The 20,235-nt window shown below is 35.6% G+C and overlaps 1 protein-coding gene across 3 annotated transcripts in view; it reads right to left on the reverse strand.

The window, feature by feature from the left end:
- Nucleotides 1–20,235, reverse strand: part of Immp2l (inner mitochondrial membrane peptidase subunit 2) — a 980,466-nt gene that overhangs the window by 377,519 nt on the left and 582,712 nt on the right. For all 3 annotated transcript variants that reach the window (XM_033756935.1, XM_010643388.3, XM_010643389.3), the window contains exon 4: nucleotides 18,827–18,892. In XM_033756935.1, the coding sequence (XP_033612826.1) occupies nucleotides 18,827–18,892 (66 nt within the window). The remainder of the gene's footprint in view (nucleotides 1–18,826; nucleotides 18,893–20,235) is intronic.

Raw genomic sequence — 20,235 nt, forward strand, 5'->3', positions numbered from 1 at the left:
ACACACACACACACACACACACACACACACATGCCACCGTGTGCTCACACAAGAAACAGAGACGAGTTAATGTTCAAAGTATTCCTCAACATAAAAAGCTGTACAGAGAAAAATCTCCCTCTCACTGCTAGCCCTCCAGTCTCCTCTAGAGGCAAAATTTACTTGTTTACTACCATAATATCCACTTATTAGTTTAAATTGCAGAGAGAGAGAGAGAGAAAGAGGGGGAATTCATAGAAAAATGATTGGGTAGAATTGGAAGATGGTGAGGACCTGACATTATACTGAGTAATTCTAGAGATGGTTTGCAAATATACGAGGATTCATGTGCATCTGTGTATACATTAATTTGTCTTGTTCTTCTAAATTGTTCCAAAATATTCAATTTTATGCATGTGTCATAATGTCCTTAACTATACTGGCACACATTTAGAAGGTTTTCAGGCTTGTAGGTTTTCAGTCATTTGGTATTATAAACAAAGCTGTAATTAACTCCATTATACATGATTCTTTGCACTTGTGTGCACGTATATTTATGATACATTCATGGGAATAGAATTTCTGGGTAGGATTGTTCAGACAACAACAAAACAGAACGAACAAGACAAAGGGAAGGTTGTGGCTTGCAAATGCGATGATATGAGCATTTTCTTCCTACTTTATAATATCTGCTATACCAAATGGGAAGAGCTAGGAAGGGACAGGGGTAAAGGAGCGAAGAGAAAAGAAGAAAATAGAAACAAAGATTTTTGTAAATAAGGAGGGGAAGAGGAGTTGAAGGGAGGGCAGGGGAATGGGAAACAAGAGGAATTAAGATACATCATGTACAACTACAAATTCCCTGCGATGAATGTGATCACCATGTATATAAAAAATGGACCAATAAACCTAATAAAAAAGCAGCAATATGTGAAGGCTGCAAGAAACTACAGACTGCGAGAATGACGGGAACGCCATGAGGAGAAACGTGGCTGGAGAGACGTGCTCGGGGGCCAGATCACAAAGGACTCTATTTTCTGTGCTCCAGCATGTGGGAGGCATAATGAGATTCAGATTAAAAAAATATCTTCTTGTAGAAGTGTGAAGGATGAATTCGCAAGGGTAAGAAAGGGAAATAAGTTATGATGCAACCACAGTAACCCATGGAGGAAATGAAGGGCTGGTAACCTGGTTACCAAGAAAAAGTTCTCTCCTAACTTTGAGCTCACACTTTCTGCTGGGAGCTCTCCACGCTAGTGTCTAAGATGCCTCATGGAAAGTACCTGCCACAGGGAATGACCCCGCCATGAAGTCTACCCCTCTCCCCTGGAATGAAGGAGCATTATTCTTGGAGGTCCCCCTACAAAAATGTGTGTGCCAGCTGCTGCCCTTTTTCTACGAAATAAGTAACAAATTTTAAGGCCTGAGACGTTTTAAAAGTCATTCAGAGCGAGGGTCCTCAAATACATTGTGAGCTGCTTTCTATTTTTCAAATCTTTAAGGAGCTCAAAGAGAAGCAGGGATTAGATAGAGAGTGGGGGTGAACTGCTAAAAAATTAGGGTGCAGGTGGAGGTCAGGATCTGACACTTCCCATTAAGTACCCAAAGAGAACGGGGGCTGCTGCCCTATATGTTTTCCCTCCACACAGCTCCCCCAAAACGCCACACTGAGAGTTTAAAGTTAAGAAGTCAGGCAGGAGAGGCCAACTTGAAAGGACCTGAGATCTGCATCCTGCTCTACCCTCTGAAAAGGCAGCACAGTCTCATACACGGTTAGAACAAGGCTTAGCAGCTGGGACATTTGGTTTAATCACACTGATAGTGAAGGCCCAACATCAGAACAAACTTTCAAATTTCAGTGTTCCTAGAAACCTAGATGCCCTGTTGAAACAAATTGCTGGGCTCCCGCCCCAGTTTCTGATTCAGTATGAAAAAAGCAAGAATCCAGAATTTTGCATTTCTCTACTGGGAATGTAGCCTAGCAAGTGCAAAGCCCCAAATTCAAACCCAGAAACTGAAAACGGGTAAAGGGGGAGGGAGAGACAGGCCATGAGACGTGGATGCTTTAGCCTGGAGATCACACTTTGAGAAACAATCTACGACCCAACACCACTACCCTCCACGAGGCGATCAGGTGGCCTAGAGAATGTATGTAGATATACATACAGTCTTCTACCACAGAGTATTTCTGGATTATCTTTTAAATATTGAGAAAACCATGCTATAAAATGTATAGAAAATGCATTTGTATATATTTGTAAAATTCAATAGCATAGCAGTAACTCACTAATAATTATAAAATCAGTTGTTACAGGGCTGTAAAGCAATTATGCCAAGTGTTTCAAATTCTAATGTCTCCTTCATGGATCTGAAACTAATAAAAATAAGATTAAGTGACTTTAAAGTATTTCAGAAACATTTCTTCCTTGAATAATCTGAGTATTTATAAAATTTTAAAAAATCACAAACTGCAAATAACACACTTAATTATTAGAACTTATAGGAAAACATTAGATAAAATTTAAAATTCTGAAATGGTTCTTAGAGAAGGAAATAAAATGTTAATAAATATATACAATATCCATTCTTATGAAAAGTGGCAATAATTCAAATTAAAATAACAATAAGAAATGTTTTTAATTTTCATACTAGCAAAGATTAAAATGAATTTAATAGTCATTGCTTACTTAATACATAGAATTTTTAGATATTGCTAGGGAGAGTTCATTAGCATATCTGTCGATTTTCTTATACTTTGTTACTATGAGTGCTGCAAGTTTTAATAATAAAAAACACTCCTTTTGAGTCATGTGAATGTACTTGCACTCTGAAATATAAAGTTAGGAATCATTTCAATTTTCATCACACAGTAAGCATTCTCTTGATTTTAATGATAGTTGCATTAGATTTAGAGTTCAGCCTTACTTTACATAATCTCCCAAAGACATCCCCAGAAATCAATTAAAGGTCACCTTGCTTTCTCATACATATACCAAAATCTAATCTGTTCATTCATTTCCTCTTCTATTATCATATCCCATGCTACTGTAAAGCTTACTGCTTATTATACTTTCGTTTCAAATAGAAAATCTTTCAGGTTTGGCTTTCCATCTACTGAACTCCTTCCCAGTATGTATTACTTGCTCCTCTTCATGTTAGAGTAAAAGATTAAAGAGTCATTTACTTCTTGATGTATGTAAAATTGAAACCCAGACTCCAGAAGTGTTCTTTAGAAGTGTCAATACACCTGGAGGTGAAGCAGTGTAGGACTCGCATTCACCACTGCCGGCTCCAGGCTGCATATTAAAATCAGGTCTCACATAATAGTCAGGAAGCAGAATTTATTTGTGCAGTAACAAAGTAGAAAGTCTTGCTCCCCAGGTGCCCATTACAAGAGCTTGAAGTTAATAACATGCCATTCACCATAGGAAAAATACACAAGTTTCATCATCAAATTTACTCTTCTGAAAGGAAATATCAACTGTCAACAGCCTAATAATTTAAAAAATTAGTCAATTTCACTTAAATTCTCATTTGATTCACAACTACTGGGATGAACATATTCAAAATCTTAATCTATGAGTGAGACCCATCTACAATTTCATGCAGCATCACTGTTGCATAAAAACTAGAGATTTTTTAAATGAATGTTACACGATATTTCTGAAAACAAACATTTTGCAATTTTACAAAACAGCAAATATAAACTTTCGTTTGAACATCAACATTTAGAATATGGGGCTAATTACTCCTTATGGCTAAGATTATATAGCTAAGTATTCCTCCCAATATGTTTGATAATATTTGAAACTTTACCATAATAATGAATGAATCCAGGAACTAAATTATTAATTTTAAAAATACCTATATATTCCCCAGCTTATTAGCTGCTTCTCTGTACTCTTTTTTTGGCCTAGCAAAGCAGACTGTACAAATGTAACAGCCAAAAATCACTGAGTTATAATGTCAGGCTTTGAAGATCAGCTGTAAATAATGTAGGATAGTATTCTAAAACTATTTTCTCAACTGCATGGCTATTTTCTTTTTGTATTAAGCAAAAACTAATTGGGCAGTGAAACTTATTTTTTCTCTTTTATGACCATGTGGCTACTCCCCAGTTAAGTTGTTCTGCTGTGTTCTTGCAGTGTAATAGCTCGGGACAAATATCTAGGTATGCCCAGGTGTCTCCTAGCAATTCAGCAAAGATCTCATTACAAGTAACAGCTCAATATTTTCTCTCTCACTGCCCTCTGCCTCAACCAATATATTAACTCATGAATCCATGCTGGATAGGCTTTTTCTCTTATATTTAAACCATTGCACAAGTTTAAAAATAATGATTTCATTTCCTATTGATTTCCAAGTTTAAGAAATGAAATAAATAACACAAGCCAAAGGTCAGCAAACTGTAGCACATAGAGCAGATCTAGTTCAATGCTTGATTTTTGTAAATAAAGTTTTATTGGAAATTCATTTTACACATGTGTCTTTCATGTTATCAGAGTATTAGAGTTCAGGAGATTTTTCAGAGGCAATATGGCCCATAAAGCCAAAACTATTTAATATCTGGCCTTTTACCCCCAAAAAAGTATGCTGACCCCTGCTGCAGCAATGAGAAGAAACCTACATCAAAGGAACAATAAGCACAATTCCTGCCAACAGGTACTAACGTGCAGGAGGAAGGAGACTACAGTTGAAGCTATATGGTCGACTACATGTGAGCATCTGCACGAAAAGTTTTAACAGAGTTTTTATCATTTTCTACTTTTGCTTTTGTTGGATATGCTTTTCATGTCCTAAAATCATTGCCAAGGTCAATCACATAAAACTTGTCCACTTTATTTACTTCTATGAATTTTGCATGGTTAGGCCTTACTTTTAATTCTAATCCATTTTTGTTTGATCTGAGTGCATGATAAAGTTCCAATTTCAAGGCTGTGGATGTACCTCAGTGGTAGAGTGCCTGCCTCATGTGCACAAGGCTCTGGGTTTGAGCCCCAGCAGCATGCACGCACACGCACACACATACACACAAACACACACACACACACACACACACACACATGCTCACATATGCACACAAAGATTGAATTTCAATCTTCCATATGTAGAAATCCAGTTTTCTCAATATTATTTGTTGACAAAGCCTATTGTTTCTCCATTGTGTAGGTCCAACACCCTTGTTAAAGATCAGTTCACTATATATGCATTTTTAAAATTCTGGGTTCTCTATTGTGTTCCATTGGTCTATATGACCATCTTTATGACAATATCATGGTACTTTAATTACTAGAGTATTCCAATGTAATTTGAAAATAGGAAATATGATGATTTCAGTTTTATTTATTTCTCAACAGTGCTTTGGCTACTCAAGGTATAATTCAAGTCAGTGGCAACGAAAAATAGTGCTGGTACTATGAAAAACAGTATGAAGGCTCATAATTTTTAAAAAATTGACTACAGTAGCCCCTCCCAACCCATAGGGAACACATTCAAAGTCCCCTAGTAGATGTCTGAAATTATAGATAGTGATGAACCTTAAAAGTACCATCCTTTTTTCATGTACATACAAATTTATGAAAACTTTAATTTATAAATTAGACAGTAGGTATTAGCAATAAATAATAATAAATTACAACAGCATTCTGTAATAAAAGGTATATAAATATACCATCTTTCTTCCTTTTTCTTTTTTGCTTCTCTCTAAAAACAATGTGCTTTTACTTAATGCAAGTACCTTACAGTTTCTCTTTGACATATCACAATGACTAGCATCATTACTCCTGTAGTTTCTGACTTCTTTGTGGGTCAAATAAGGATTACACGAACACAGGCATTGAAATACAGAGATAACTACTTTGCTCACTTTAATATTCTTCACAATGGCCAAGATGCGGAATCAACATAAATACCCACCAACAGAAGAGGAAGTAAAGAAAAGTGATACATACATTACACTGCAATGTTGTGTTTAGCCTTTAAGGAAAGGAGATTCTGCAGTTAACAACAGTATGGGTAACGTTGAGGGTATTAAAGCAAAGAAATTCAGCCAGTTACAGAAGGAGAAATACTGCACTATTTCACTAGAATATGAGAAGTCAAACACTTAGGAACAAGAAGTAAAATGGCAATACCACTTGCTGGGGAGAAGAAGAAATGGAGAGCTGCTAATCAATGGGCAAAAAAAACCCTTTGAGTACACAAGATGAAAAAGTTCCAGAGATCTGGTATCTAACTGTAGTCAACAATACTGTGTTGTATACTTAACCTGCTAAGAGGGGAGATCTCACATTAACTATATACACCACAATAAAGTAAAAAATCTAATTTCATTTTTTAAAAATGTTTTTGTTTATTCCAGTGGTAGGATTCATAAAATATGGAGCCATGTATAGCCCTAGCAGCACCATGAAATTATTTTAGTTGTGACAACAAAATATTTGATAATCTAAAGTGGCGAGAGATTCTGTTAAGCTCTGGAGAATCAAATGGAAATTTAATTAATGATAATAAAATAAAGATAAAATCCTTATAATGTGTTACATTTAAGTTGGTATTGATGCATTTTTTTTACCTTAAAATCTCCTTTGAACTTTAAAATAACACTGAAAATAAGAGAGGAAAAAAAGCCAAACTGATGGAGGTCAATAGCAACCAAACAGGGTCACACACCTTATATGGGACAGAGGTAAAAGTAAACTTGAAATCATCTCACACCAAGTATAACACTCTTTCTACTCTGTAGTGCAATTTCTCATTCTCCTTAAAAATGAGAAAAACATGTTTTTACAAAAATATTTTTTAAATTTCCAAACATTCACAGTTAATTAAATCAATACATTGACCATATCTGCTCACTGCAATAAAATTTTCCTCCAAACATTTTAAAAGAGAGACAGAGGTCAACATTAACTTTGAGTAAGGTTAACTGGAAATGCACAAAAAAATAGAAGTACTATCTGTTCTTTTATTATTAAGTAATTATTCAGGCTGAAAAATTCACCGTAAGTTTTGTTTTTTAAAAGGGGATTTTAAAAGACAATCTTTTGAGCTTACTGGGATAATTATCCTTATACATCTTCTCAAAATATGTGACAGACTTACATTACTGCAGGCAGAGAAAAAAAGTAAAATCAATATTTAGTTCAAAAGACTGTACAAAATTTTGTGTCTCTTTTAAGATTTCTATTTTACTTGGCATTCGCAACTCCTAAAAGATATTCTAGTAAGAAATGTAACTCAGCCAGCAGTAAAGAAAACCATTCCAGTATTACCCAGGTCAGCTCCAGGCAGGTACAACATGCCTTTTCCTAGAAAACATCAGACTCCAAAGGAGCCCTGCATATCATCCTTATACACCTAGGAGAGGGGTGTGGCTACAACAGAACTGAGTCCCCAGGCCAGGCGAAGAAACAAAAAACAGAGCTCAAGGAAAAGCATTAAAGGTCAGTCACTGATAACTATCTTTTCCAATGAGGCTCCTTGTCGATCATGCCAGGTCATGTCAACTTGCTAGACTCCCTATTGGAGAGATTTTTCTTATTAAGCTAAGTCACTGCGCTTCCTCCCAGAGGCATCTCCGTTATTTCACTCATGGACTTCCTAGAGGGGACACGATGGTTTGAGTATTCCCCTTTTGATACTGTGAGTTCAATGAGAATACTAAATGTCGAAGACATTATTTAACACTCATTTTCACCTTCCTTTAATTTTCTATAAAGATTTTGTCTAGATTATGTATCGCTGCTATACTATGATACATACATAGTGTATTTGTGTATGTTATTCACAGGACTATCTCAGGACTTAATAAGTAATTGTAGAGTTGGTTAAGTTTTCAAATACCGACTCATATGATAGTATACAAATATAGTACTATAACATAATATAATATACACATAGAGAAACATAAGTCCCCATGTATCTCAAGTATATTTGTGGAATATTCAAGCAAACAGCTACTGTAAAATACTTTTCTAATCCTTTTGATCTGCTGGGACATAGATTAGAAGAATATATGTCTTGGAATATGATTAAAGACAGAAGAAAAGAAGAAATTTTCTTTTTATTTCATATGCTCTATTGTTTGAATTTTCATACTAAGTATGTATTTCCTTTTCTTTTTATTGAGTTTATTAGTACTTTTAAAAGTATACAATATAGTTATATTCATCATTGGGATCTTGTACCTTTACACGACAGATCTTGGCTCTAATTTTTTCCCCTTAACCCTGACCTCCCTTCACCCCCTCCACCCTTCCCTATTTATGAAGACTTTGTTTCCATTTTTTCCTTTTCTCATATTTTTTCTTTTCCCTTATTTCCTTTCCCCTACTCTTCCTAATTGCCTACAACTTTAGCCCTTTTCTTCCTATTTCACATTATCAGGTATACAATTTGGATCTTATTTACAAATTTAGTTTTTCACACCAGAGAAATGATTTTGTATTTATACATGTGTGTCTTATTTATTTCACTTAGGAGTATGGTCTCAATATGCATCCATTTTCCTATGAATGACTCTAGTTTCTCACTCTTTATGGCTGAGTAATACTCTATTTTACAGAAAAACCATATCTTCTTTATCCAGTCTCCAACTGATGGGCAACTGGGCTGGTTCCAAGTTTCAGTTATTATAAACAGTGCCGCTATAAACATGAATGTGTATATATTACTGTGATATGATTCTTTTAATTCTTTTGGAAAGATACCCGGCAGTGGCATAGCTGGGTCAAATGGAACCTCTTATCCTAGTTCTTTGAGGTATCTCCATATTGATTTCCACAGTGGTTGCACCAGTCTGCACTCCCACCAATAAGGAGAAGGGTTCCTTTCTCCCCACAACCCTGCAAACATTTGTTATTGGTTGATTTCTTGATAGTAGCCATTCTTTCTGGGGTGAGGTGGAATCTGTGTTGTTTTCATCTGCATCTCTCGAATGACCAGTGATGTGGAACATTTTTTTATAGATTTATTTGCTGCTTTTACTTTTTTGTCTGAGAAATGTCCATTTCAGATGCCCACTTTTGAATTGGGTCTTTATATTTGGAGGGCCTGTTTTTTTTTTAGTTCTTTATATATTCTAGATAATAGTCTTTTGTCTGAGGAGCAGCTGGTAAACATTTTTTCCCCATATTATAGGTTGTCTCTTAGTTCTGTTGATGGTTTCTTTTGCAGTGCAGAAGCTTTTTAATAAGATGAAATCCTACTTGTTGATTCTTTGTGCTAGTTTTCATGCTACTCAGGATTTGTTCATAAAGCCTTTTCCTATGCCAATGTCTTCCAGCAAGTTTAGAGTTTCTCTTTTAATATTTAGTTCTTTAATCCACTTGGATTTTAGTTTAATGCATGGTGAAAGAAAGGGGTCTAGTTTTAATCTTTGGCAGGTTGAAATCTAGTTTTTCCAGCACAGTTTATTAAAGAGGCTATCTTTCCTCCACTGAGGATGATTGGCTCCTTTGTCAAAAATGAGGGAGCTGAGGACATCTGGAGTTATTTCTGTATCTTCCAATCTATTCCACTGATCCTCAGATCTTTTTCTTTGCCAGTACTATGCTGTTTTTATCACAGTGGCTTTGTAGTACAGTTTCAAGTTGGCGATTGTGATACCCCCTGTCATGTCTCTGTTGCCTAGAATGGCTTTTGCTATTCTGGTCTCTTTTGGTTCCAAATGAATTTTTGGATTATTTTCTTTAGTTCTGTGAAATACACTGTTGGAATTTGATTCAGGATTGCACAGAATCTGTATAGCAGTTTTGGTAGTATGGCCATTTTCACTATTGACTCTTCCTACCCAGGAGCAGGGGATTTCTTTGCATTTTCTTATATCCTCTTTGATCTCTTTTTTCAGAGTGCTGTAGTTTTCAGTGTAGAGGTCTTATGTTTGCTTCATTAGATTGATTTCTAGATACTTCATTTTTTGGGTGCTATTGTGAAAGGAATTGTTTCCCTAATTTCTCTCTCAGTGAGTCTGTTATTTGTGTGCAAGAAGGTTATTGATTTTTGAGTGTTGACCTTGTATCCAGCTACTCTGCTAAAAGTGTTAATTAAGTCTAGAAGTCTTTTGGCAGAATCTTTTAGGTCTTCTGTGTAGAGTATCATATCATCAACAAATAATGACAATTTAACTTCTTCCTTTTCTATCTTTATTGCTTTAATTTCTTTCTCACATTGAATTGCTGTGACTAATGTTTCTAGAACTATACTGAACAGGATTGGTAATAGTGGACATCCTTATCTTGTTCCTGATTTTAGCGTGAAAGTTTTTAGTTTTTAGCCATTTAATATGATGTTGGCTGTTGGTTTTTCATAGCCTTTATCAAGTTGAGATAAAGACCATCTCTTCCAATTTTCTGCCGGGTTTTATCAGGAATGGGTATTGAACTTTGTAGAATGCTTTTTTTGCATCTATTGAGATGATCATATGGTTTTTGTCCTTGACTCTGGTGATATAGTGTATTACATTTATTGATTTAATGTATGTTGAATCATCCTTGCATCCCAGGGATAAATCCAACTTGGTCAGGGTGTATGATTTTCTTGATGACCCTCTGTATTCTGTTTGCCAGTATCTCATAGAGGATTTTTGCATCTATATTCATTAAAGAGATTGACCTGTAGTTCTCTTTTCTGATTGGGTCTTTCCCTGGTTTTGTAATCAAAGTAACACTTGCTTCCTGAAATGAATTTGGATTTATTGCTTCCCTTTCAATTTCATTGAAAACTTTAAAGAGTAGTGGTGATAGTTCTTCTCTAAATGTCTTGCAGAATTCAGCAGTGAAGCTATCAGGACCTGGGCTTTTCTTAGTTGGTAAACTTTTAATTATATTTTCAATTTCATTGATTATAATTGGGATGTTTAGAATTTTTTTATCTTTTGTTCAACTTTGGTAATTCTTAAATATCAAGAACTCTGTCCATTTCTTCTGTGTTTTCCATTTTATTAGAATACAGGTTCTCGAAGTAGGTATTGATGATCCGCTGGATCTGATGTGATTTCACCTTTTTCATTCCTAATTGCATGGATCAGAGCCTTTTCTTTCCTTCTTTTGACAAGGTTGGTAAGGGTTTTTCGATTTTACTTCTTCTTTCAAAAAACCAACTCCTCGATTCATTGATTTTTTTTTTTGTATTGTTCTCTTAGTTTCCACTGCACTGATTTCTTATATTTCTTTTTCAATTAAGTGGAGGACAGAAAGTTTTCACTAATATAGCTCAGTTCCTCAGGTTGACCAGCTGTTCCTCCTAAACTCCAGGGAATTTTAGCACAACACCTAAGTTGCAGTTCTTTTGCTATACTATATTACTTCTGCTACATTTGTTGTCTTAGCATCTGACTACAAATTTCACTGTGCAGGCTTTTACAATTTATAACCCTAGAGCCTGGTATAGTGTCTAGCAAAAAGTAAATATTGAAGTCACTGTATAAATATCAAATCACAACAAGTAGTAGTACTATCTGATACTTTCTGAACACCTATGATGCATCAAGCCCTGTGCTAATCAAATTTTATACCCTATTTCATATAATCCTTAAGAAAGCCCTGTGCAGTGTGTAGTAGTACTACAATATTCCTTTTACAGATGAGGAAAATTAGGCTTACAGAATCAAGTAATTTGGCAAGGTGAAAAAGATAGGATTTCAATTAAATACATCCATGAATCAAGGTAATTTGAATTAATAGTTTGTGTTCATGGCCTCTACTCTATATTGAAGGAATAAATGATCATTCAAGAATGAATAAAAATATGGAAGATTTTCTATTTAAAAAGAACTCTGATCAAGAGACAAGAGAACTAAATCAGAAAATGAAGCTAGAGAAACCACTAACAGGGAAGAACACCACCAGAATAACAGGTGTCACCAGTATCGGAAAAAGAAATTCAACTTAAATGATGTACTGACTTCAACAAATGTCACACTCTCTTAGGACACAGTGTTCATGTTATATTTGATACAGTATCTCCAGAAACCTACCTACCTTGAGAAATTGAATACAGAAATAATTTTAACTTAAAAAATCAACATTTGTGTGTAACAATATTAATCTTTATAGAAAATCAAGATCAACATTTCTATATATGAATTTAATAGCTCTGTCTAGTAGAAATAAATGTCAATTATTAAAACAAAGCTTTTCTTAGCAAGTCCATATTTTATTAACAGATACAGCAACAGTATGGTAAATAATCACATACAGTTTTATAAAATAAATATTTCCATAAAGGCTTGGATTGCCATTTAATCTATAAAAGCAATTCTTTAGCAAGATAATAAAAATAACCAGGCTGTATTTGTAATTTCTGATGGCGACATCAGAGGAAAAGCTGATGATTTTTTAAGAATGCCTCTTCTTTACTGGGGAAAAAAAAACTCCCTGTAGAGACCATCAGACTCTGAATTTCATTGTGGAAACCCTTATCTAACAAGTAGTAGGACTGGTCAGACCTTAATAATAAACAAGGATGAGCAAGATCATTTTGATGGGGAATAATGCATGGTTCACAACAAACCAAGCTAAAAGATCTCACAGATGTTAGAAAACCTTCTACTTAAATTACTAACAACTAGGGATCAGTGAATAAAACTCCTGTCCTCAGAAGGAACCTTTAGTTCCCAAGTTCCAAAACACTTTATTCACCAATCTATATCAAAGTCCTGGACATATCTCCTTCCTTTCAGCACAGAAAACATGCGTAATTTCTAGTCTACCAGGAGGGTCATAAATCAAGACATGGAGGAGAGTCATAGCCACATTAGGCTTTTATCACTCAGAACCACTCTATCAATATCAAAAAAGAGAAGTTATTAAACAAGTATCATTCGTAGTGTTATTGGGGAAAAACTGAATTTAGTTCTGTTTTGCTTCCTATAAAGTTTCATCATTCACTGGAACATAATACGATTCAACTATCTGTGATCAGCTAATATTGATTTTCATATCTTCAATACTCTGTTTAAAATCAACAGAGTTTAAAATGTTTAATTTCTTGAGATTCAATAGATTTTTTTTCTTGCTAATCCCAAAAAGTTATTTTTAACAAATTAAGGTGTTTTGACATTTTACAATATAATCTTTAGACTTGAAGAGAATGATCATTTAAATTTTCGGCATTGAGATAAGACTAGTGACTTCCTGCCTCTGCCTGCTCTGTGATATCAGGAAAAGATGAAGAAAACTGTGCACCATGCTCTCCTACATGCAAAAGGCCATTCTGTGGCAGGACAACTCCATGCCTAACTTCCGCTTAGGGCCAAAAAGTTATTCTGGTTCCTGGAAATGCTACCCACAATTCTTCTGAACGAGGGTGCCCACAAACTAACCAAAATCAAATTAAATGAAGTGAAGTATAAAGTAGATTCCAGTGCACTGGTAGCGTAACCATCTGCTGCAGTTTGTCCTGGCAGTCCCAGTTTATGTTGATTATCCCCAATGTGATTTTAACATTATCCTCTTTCATTCTCCCAAAGTGTGTGAATTTAGAAGGTAAATAATATGGTCACCTTCTTCTCTGGGAACTAAAAGACTTGCTTCTTCAAGGATGTTAAATACATGGAAGCCCAGATTCCAAAAGCCTGACAAGGGGTTTTACCAACTAAGAGGAGTAATGGTGCTGAGTTGAGTAGAGAAGATCCGTGAAACAGAAGTACATATGTCCCAATAAGTAATACTGTTGCTTTAGAAATTTCAATTGTGGTTCACTCATATTGATGTGCTATGGTTCATGCTTAGTATTCATTTTATTCCTTTTTAAAACAGTGCTTCTATGTGAGGCATAACAAATTAAAAAGAAAAAGCAAATAACTATGAAAAATATTTTGGTGGAACTAATGAGTGTCTGAATATAACTTTCATTAGCTTTTTATTGTTAGTATTATAGATAATCACACTCATTTGTGTCAAAATATTAAAAATAACTATGTGCATGGCAAAGAGATTCAGGAAAGCATGCAACTTCCATGGGATTTTAATCAAAATTGATATCAAAAGTCTAGATGCCCAATAGTCTTCTATTTCATAATCTTAGGAATATCTGGCTGAATTCTCTGAGCAAATGCTTCACCTCTACTTCTCATCTTGTCATCATAAACATAATGAGTGTGATTACAAATAATGTGACTACTTTTATCCGAGTCTCTGAAAATAAATCAAAGTAGTCATCGTGGATGTCACAAACAAGGGCACTTGACTACTTTTACAAGAACCTAGACATTGTTTTCTCAAGAGAGAAATTCTCAGATCAGTAACAGAAGTCAGATGCAGAGAGAGTGACCCTTTAACAACGCGAACCAGGCCATACCGCCTCGCTGCTGAAAAGCCTCCCAGCCTGGCCATCCGTCAAACACAAACCCAATGGTCTTAGTATGACCACAAAACTGCGGATCTCTCAGAACCAATCTCTTCCTTCAGTTTCCTTCCTTCACCTGTGGCTTCTTCCAATTCCTTGAACTTACCTAATATATATCCACATCAGAGTTGTCTTTGTTATTTCCTTGGCCTGCACTGTCCTTGGCCTTGAAACTCGTGTGGTTCTCTCCCTCTCTTCCTTAACTTTAGAGTCTTTCAAATATTTTCCCATTACAGAGGTTTACATGTGACCACATTACCTAAAACCCATCCCTTTTCAGTCCCTATTCCTTTATTTTTTTCATAGCACCGCTCACTCATAATATTGCATTACATGTGATATACTTGTTTATTTATAGTCTGCTTCCAACAAGGAGAATGGAAACAGCATGAGGACAGGAAACGTGTTCACTTTGTTCACCAGGACTTTCTGGTGTCTAGTCATGTGCTTATTCAGTGAATGGCACTAAAGCTTTCACTGTCGGTAAATTGATATGAAAAACAACCTCAGCATCAAAGCTAACTTTGAAATTTGTGCTGAAGTGTTTCAACTTCTGAATCTGAAGTCTACAACTTCCCCATTGCATATGACCTTTAAATCAATTTCCTCAGAGAAGGATATTTAATCTAGCCATGCTGAATGTAAATATATAAAAACTTCCTGAAAGTGAAATTTGGCGGTATCAATTAGAACTGAATATAACAACAATCAACCACCACAAAAACATAGTTTGGCCTCATATTTCCACTTCTAAGTATATTCCACAAAAATAATAAGTGTAGAAGGATTTGTATGCAAGGATGCTCATTATAGCATTTTTAATTCCATAGGGCTGTTTTATTTCTGTAACTAAAATTGTTTTTTTTAACCTTCCTTAGTGAGTAATATTAAAGCAACTACTAAGGAGAATGGATTACATTTTTATTGAACTGTTTCGAGAGGTAATGCTGAGCAAAGTGACTGCTAATTACAATGCCCTGTTCCAGGATGTCTAATGGCATCTTTCATACCTCCAAGCCAGTACAACAGGTTCTTTACAACTACAAGGCATGCACCAAGTGACTGGTCTACCTGGCAATAAGAGATTGGATCAAGAGAGGGCACCTATTCCAGAGGCAGCTGATCAACTGGTTGAACAACAGTTGGACAGATCTTAGGTGCATATCTCAAAGGGGTACATGGAGATTTTCATCCAGGAATATAAAGAGGAAGAACATCCCAGGAAGTTGGCAGTTACCAGTGGGGCAAAAGCCAGCAGAAATACAGAAGAGACAAGCAACAGCATTGTGCCAGGACATGGAGGGTCACGTGACAGAGAGCAGACGTGCTAAGGTACCCTCGTTACTGATCTTCAGTGAGGCTTATGATCCTTGGCTCCTTATTGTCCTTGCTTCCCCATGTACTCTTAAAACTGTATCTCATTACACATCTGGTTTTCACAACCTGAAATTTAAATATCAGTACTGCACATTAAACGGAAGATTGAATTAAGGCTTAAGAGGGCTAACCTCTGAAAAGATCATGGTTCGTCTCTACCTTCTAATTATGTGTAATTCAAATTAAAAATGCTACTGACACTTAGATAAGTGTAAGTAGTCCTCAAAGTAAGAGTTTTTCCCTCTGATCATTTCACAAAATATCAATTATTTCCAATGAAAGAATAATTCACATTTGTGCTTAGCTTGACTATTATAGTATCTAAAGGGATATCTGAAGAAAGTTAATGCTGGAAAACACATCACAGACCAAACCACCTTGCGTGTCTTAAGCCAGGGTGCATTAGACTAATGACTTTGGGATGTAGATAGAAAGCATACTTCTATGATTGTTTTTAAATACATTCTGCCGTGTAAAATATATGTCGCAGAAAGAAGAAGTCCATCCGTAAATTTTGTTACCTTATTATCCCTGGACACTTTTCAATACTGTTACAAATCATTTTATGAATATATTCAACTATTTATGTAAAGCCCAGGAAGTCCAGGATAGGTGCCAAAATTTCAAGGAAAATAAATTTTACATTTTCTTTAAAAGACAAGAAACACTAAGAAAAGACCATTTTTCTAATTTATTGTCAAATAAGTTTAGATGCGACACCAGAAAGAAGTGTTGACCCTATGTAGTCCCATTCTTCGTGTTGTCCATTGCTCCGTGGCTGGCGTGCAGCACATGGGACCATTGTGCCCCTAGTGTCACTTTGCAGGTTTTGCCTGTTTTGGCTGCAGCAGTGGAGAGAGAGAACACAGACCTAGACCCACTACTGTATGGACTCGCTTTCCCCCTACGCCCAAATCTGCGTCATTCGCATTGGCCCTGGCTCTCACACTTGCTTTGCTCCGGGCATCCAGTGTTAGCATTCCTGAGGAAAGCAGCAGCCCCAGCTTGCTCTCAGACACATCTACTGCAGGACTGCTGATTGCACAGAGCTTTTTGTGTCTTCCCAAGCTTTGCAATCATCACATTGTTCAGCTAGTGACCAATAATGATAAATCTGAATCAGAAGCTGTGTTCTCTTCGGATTATAACCTAAAATAGATCCCTTGGCATCCTTAATTCCGTTAGATTACTTTAAATAGATGACATTTTTGCTTGCTTTGTTGACCAATTCTTTTGGATTTATATTTTAAAATAGCTTTATCGAGATGTTATTCATATAAGACACGATTTATCAGTTTAAAAGATAAAACTGAACATTTTTCGCATATTAACAGAGTTGTGCAGCCATCGTTAATAGTTCAATTTTAGGACATTTTCATACCCCTCAAACCCAACTCTGTAACGTTTAACAGTGCTGCCCATCCCCCTCCCGTGTTTTTGGGAATCGCGTAACTATTTGTTTCTATGAATTTGCCTATTCTGGATATTTTGTATGTATGTGGTTATTTAGGACTGACTTGTTCCATCTACCATAATGGTTTCTAGGTTTGCTGAGTCATGGTTCAATGCTATTGACATCACACCCACACACTTTTTTAAACACTAAAAATATTCAAATATTTATAGATGCACATTTAAATTATACCTCCATACAATTTTTGAAAGAAGACCAAATAAACATTCATGAATATAAACCAAAGGTTAATACAATCGTTCCATTAATATCATAAAGGTTACAAGTAAGTCTTCAATCTTGATTTAAAAGTTTCTTCCTACTGATCCATACCTTAGCAAGACTTCAAATTGTTTGGTCTCAGCACTCCTTTACATACTTAAAAATAGCTAGGATTTAAAGCATATTTGTTTACATGGATCCGTCCTACTGTCACTACTTATAATATTTGAAATTCAAAAAGAATTTTAAAATATTTTATTGGTTTCATTTAAAAGAACAATAACAAAACTATATGATATAAAATATGTATTTAACAAAAATATAGGTGATTCCTTAAAAAACAAAAAATATTGGGAAGAAGCATTTTTATGTTTAAAAAAACTCTTTTTAGTGTCTGGCTCAGTAGAAGACAGCTACTTTGTCATATCTAATTCTCATTTTATATACTTGAAGATCACACATCTGGGAAATTCCACTGCACGAACAAATTCTTAGTATTACTTGGAAGAGTTTTGGTAAATACATATCACGTTTTGATACAGCCCCTCAAGCTCAGAGCAAACTCTATGCATTGCAAAGACGTGCTCATGTAAAAGGGAAAAACGTTTGATCTTATAGACCCCCAGAAAGGGTCCTGGGGATTGCAAGACATTCTCAGGCCATGCTTTGAGAACTCTGGTCTAGATTTTCCTCTAAAGCTGACTGAGGTTCATTGTAGTGAGAATGCTTAATCTGTACTAACATCTATGTGAATATTTTAGGTGAAGCTTTATAGGAAAATAGGATCAGAACACTCTTGAATATCATTTTCAAAGCCTTTTGGCTATGCATTGTATATACTTGACCAAAACTTATTTAAAGTAAGTAATCAAAATGAGATATAAGATATCATATAACTAATTAGTCCATTTCACATATTTGTAATTTATCAACAAGCATAATAAATATGTTCTTTAAACACCTAATTATTATACTGTCATTACCTACATTTCCTATTGTTGTCTATGATTCAGATTTCACATGCTTTCAAGTTTTCTTGTATCTCTATGATTATAAAAGGTTCCTCTTAGCTTTTTGATTTGCTGCTAAAGTAATAAGATGTTCTTCAATTTTTCTAAAATGGACGTTGCTGTCAAAGTCGTGAAGTAATTGTGCTACATTTAATATCTCAAAATCAGTGATTTAATGGTACAGAGATGGTTAATTTTTGTGTAATGAGTATTTTTCCTATCACTCACAATTTCAGAATGATAATACGGTCAGTAAGCTTCCATAGGCCTTACATCTCGGAATGCTGAATGATGCTCACAAAAGCAGCATCAGGCCATGGAGAAACTCTCAAGGCTCTGGCCCTCCTTGAATTGAGAGGCATTTTCCAAATAACATGATTTATAAATAAATTAAATATCTGCATATTTTGTACTTGAATTCAGCAACAGAACCTACCTTATAATATCTCCTTCAAGAGCAATCACCCTCTTAATGATTTTCTGTTCTGGGTTTTTAGGGGACCTAGAATAAAAAGTTAATACTAATCAGTTATCTTTCCGTTATTTTAAGAAAATAAAGAAATCTGACAACAAAATAGGCTATATTAAAATAATTACAGAATTCTTTGCACTCATGACATGATATCGATCCTACTTAGGTTCAAGTGATACGATGTTATTAGTGAAGTGTCTCTTATTTTAAATCTCGGGAAAAAAAAGAAGCAACGCTGAAACTGTACAAAAAATAAAAAGTACAGGGGGTAAAGAATTATATTATTAAGGGATAAAGTTAATTGTTAAATTATTATGGTTATTAAAGATAAGTACTTATAGGAAAAATTCATACATAGACATTTCTTTAAAATGATACAATACTTACATTTATCTCACTTAAAATTAAAACGAACTTTATTTAAATCTTTCAAAAAGCATTGAAGACAAGTACTTAAAAAAAAGAATTAGAGAACTTCTTTAAACTACATTTAGGTTTCACCACTTGACAATTATGGAATTTGAATGCTAAAGAGGGTTACAGAGAGACATTGGCAGGTTTTGATATAATTAACAATGACATTTGTTTTCATCTATTTCATGACTACCTTTTATTTGAAGTGATATTATTTACTCTAAATCAATTCCAGCCTCTCTCTTCTGTCCCGTTCTCTCCCTTTCTCTCCTCCCCGCCCTCTCCTTCTCCCTCCCTCTGTGTCTCTCCCTCTCCAGATGCACCTCCTGTGTATTTCCTTCCCACACTGCGTTTCCTTTCCACTGTGAGGTCAAGACAATAAGGAAAAGTGATGGCCCGCTCTTCTTGAGATTATTCCATAAAGGAACAGTCCTACTTCCATGTTGGAGTCTTCCTCTCCTTTACCCTTGTCTTTCACCTTTCTCTGCTTCCCTTCCCCGCTCCCCCTCCCTGCCTCCCCTCTTTCCCCGAAGCCCTTGCCTAGACAGTTACTCTGGGGGAGTCATGTCTCTCCTGAGCAGCCCTGGGAGAGACCCGCTGGTGAGGATCCCGGGTAAGGGAACAGTCGCAGGGGTGAGCTCCGAGGCAGCCCTGCTAGCCCCTGTCAGCCTTCCCTCTGACGACCCCGCTCAACAGCTGGGCTGTGACCGCCTCAGAGACTCAGAGCCACCATCCAATTGAGCTTTCATGACCCTCGGAGAACACATGAGATCAATGCTTGCTTTTCTAAGCTAAATACTGGGATAATTTCTTTTTTTTTTCCTTTCCTCATTGAGTTTATTGGTCCATTTTAGGTATACAGTACAGCTACATTCATTATTGCGATCTTGTACCTTCACATGACAGGCTTGGTTCTCATGTTTTCCCCTTGTCCCTGCCCTCTCTTCACTCCTCCTCCC

Source organism: Fukomys damarensis, unplaced genomic scaffold (assembly GCF_012274545.1).
Source record: "Fukomys damarensis isolate Sample0158 unplaced genomic scaffold, DMR_v1.0_HiC HiC_scaffold_4, whole genome shotgun sequence".
Lineage (NCBI taxonomy): Eukaryota > Metazoa > Chordata > Mammalia > Rodentia > Bathyergidae > Fukomys > Fukomys damarensis.